At 64.6% G+C, this 212-nt stretch overlaps 1 protein-coding gene across 1 annotated transcript in view; it reads right to left on the bottom strand.

Annotated features, from left to right (window-relative positions):
• Positions 1–209, bottom strand: part of LOC104512143 (frizzled-9-like) — a gene marked incomplete at both ends in the record, with an annotated part of 904 nt that extends 695 nt beyond the window's left edge. Inside the window, one exon of the mRNA XM_010155009.1 lies at positions 21–209. Coding sequence (XP_010153311.1) covers positions 21–209 — 189 coding nt within the window. The remainder of the gene's footprint in view (positions 1–20) is intronic.
• Positions 210–212: the final 3 nt, after the last annotated feature.

The following is a 212-nucleotide window of genomic DNA, read 5'->3' as shown; positions in this document are numbered from 1 at the left end:
AAGGCGATGGGTCAGCCCGTGCCCTCCAGCCCCTCCTGGATGACGTAGAGCTCGCCGTTCGCCCGGTCGCAAGCGATGTTCTCGGCCCCGGCCACGGAGCGGATGATGAAGGCCACGGAGTAGACGTTGTAGCACATGGAGAGGAAGATGATGGGCCTCTCGGGGTACTGGAAGCGGTGGGGGTCGAGCAGGAAGGTGAGGACGGTGAAGGC

Source organism: Eurypyga helias, unplaced genomic scaffold (assembly GCF_000690775.1).
Source record: "Eurypyga helias isolate BGI_N326 unplaced genomic scaffold, ASM69077v1 scaffold33097, whole genome shotgun sequence".
In the NCBI taxonomy this organism is placed as follows: domain Eukaryota; kingdom Metazoa; phylum Chordata; class Aves; order Eurypygiformes; family Eurypygidae; genus Eurypyga; species Eurypyga helias.
The sequence above is the reverse complement of the archived record's forward strand: the minus strand, read 5'-3'. Positions and strand labels throughout refer to the sequence as shown.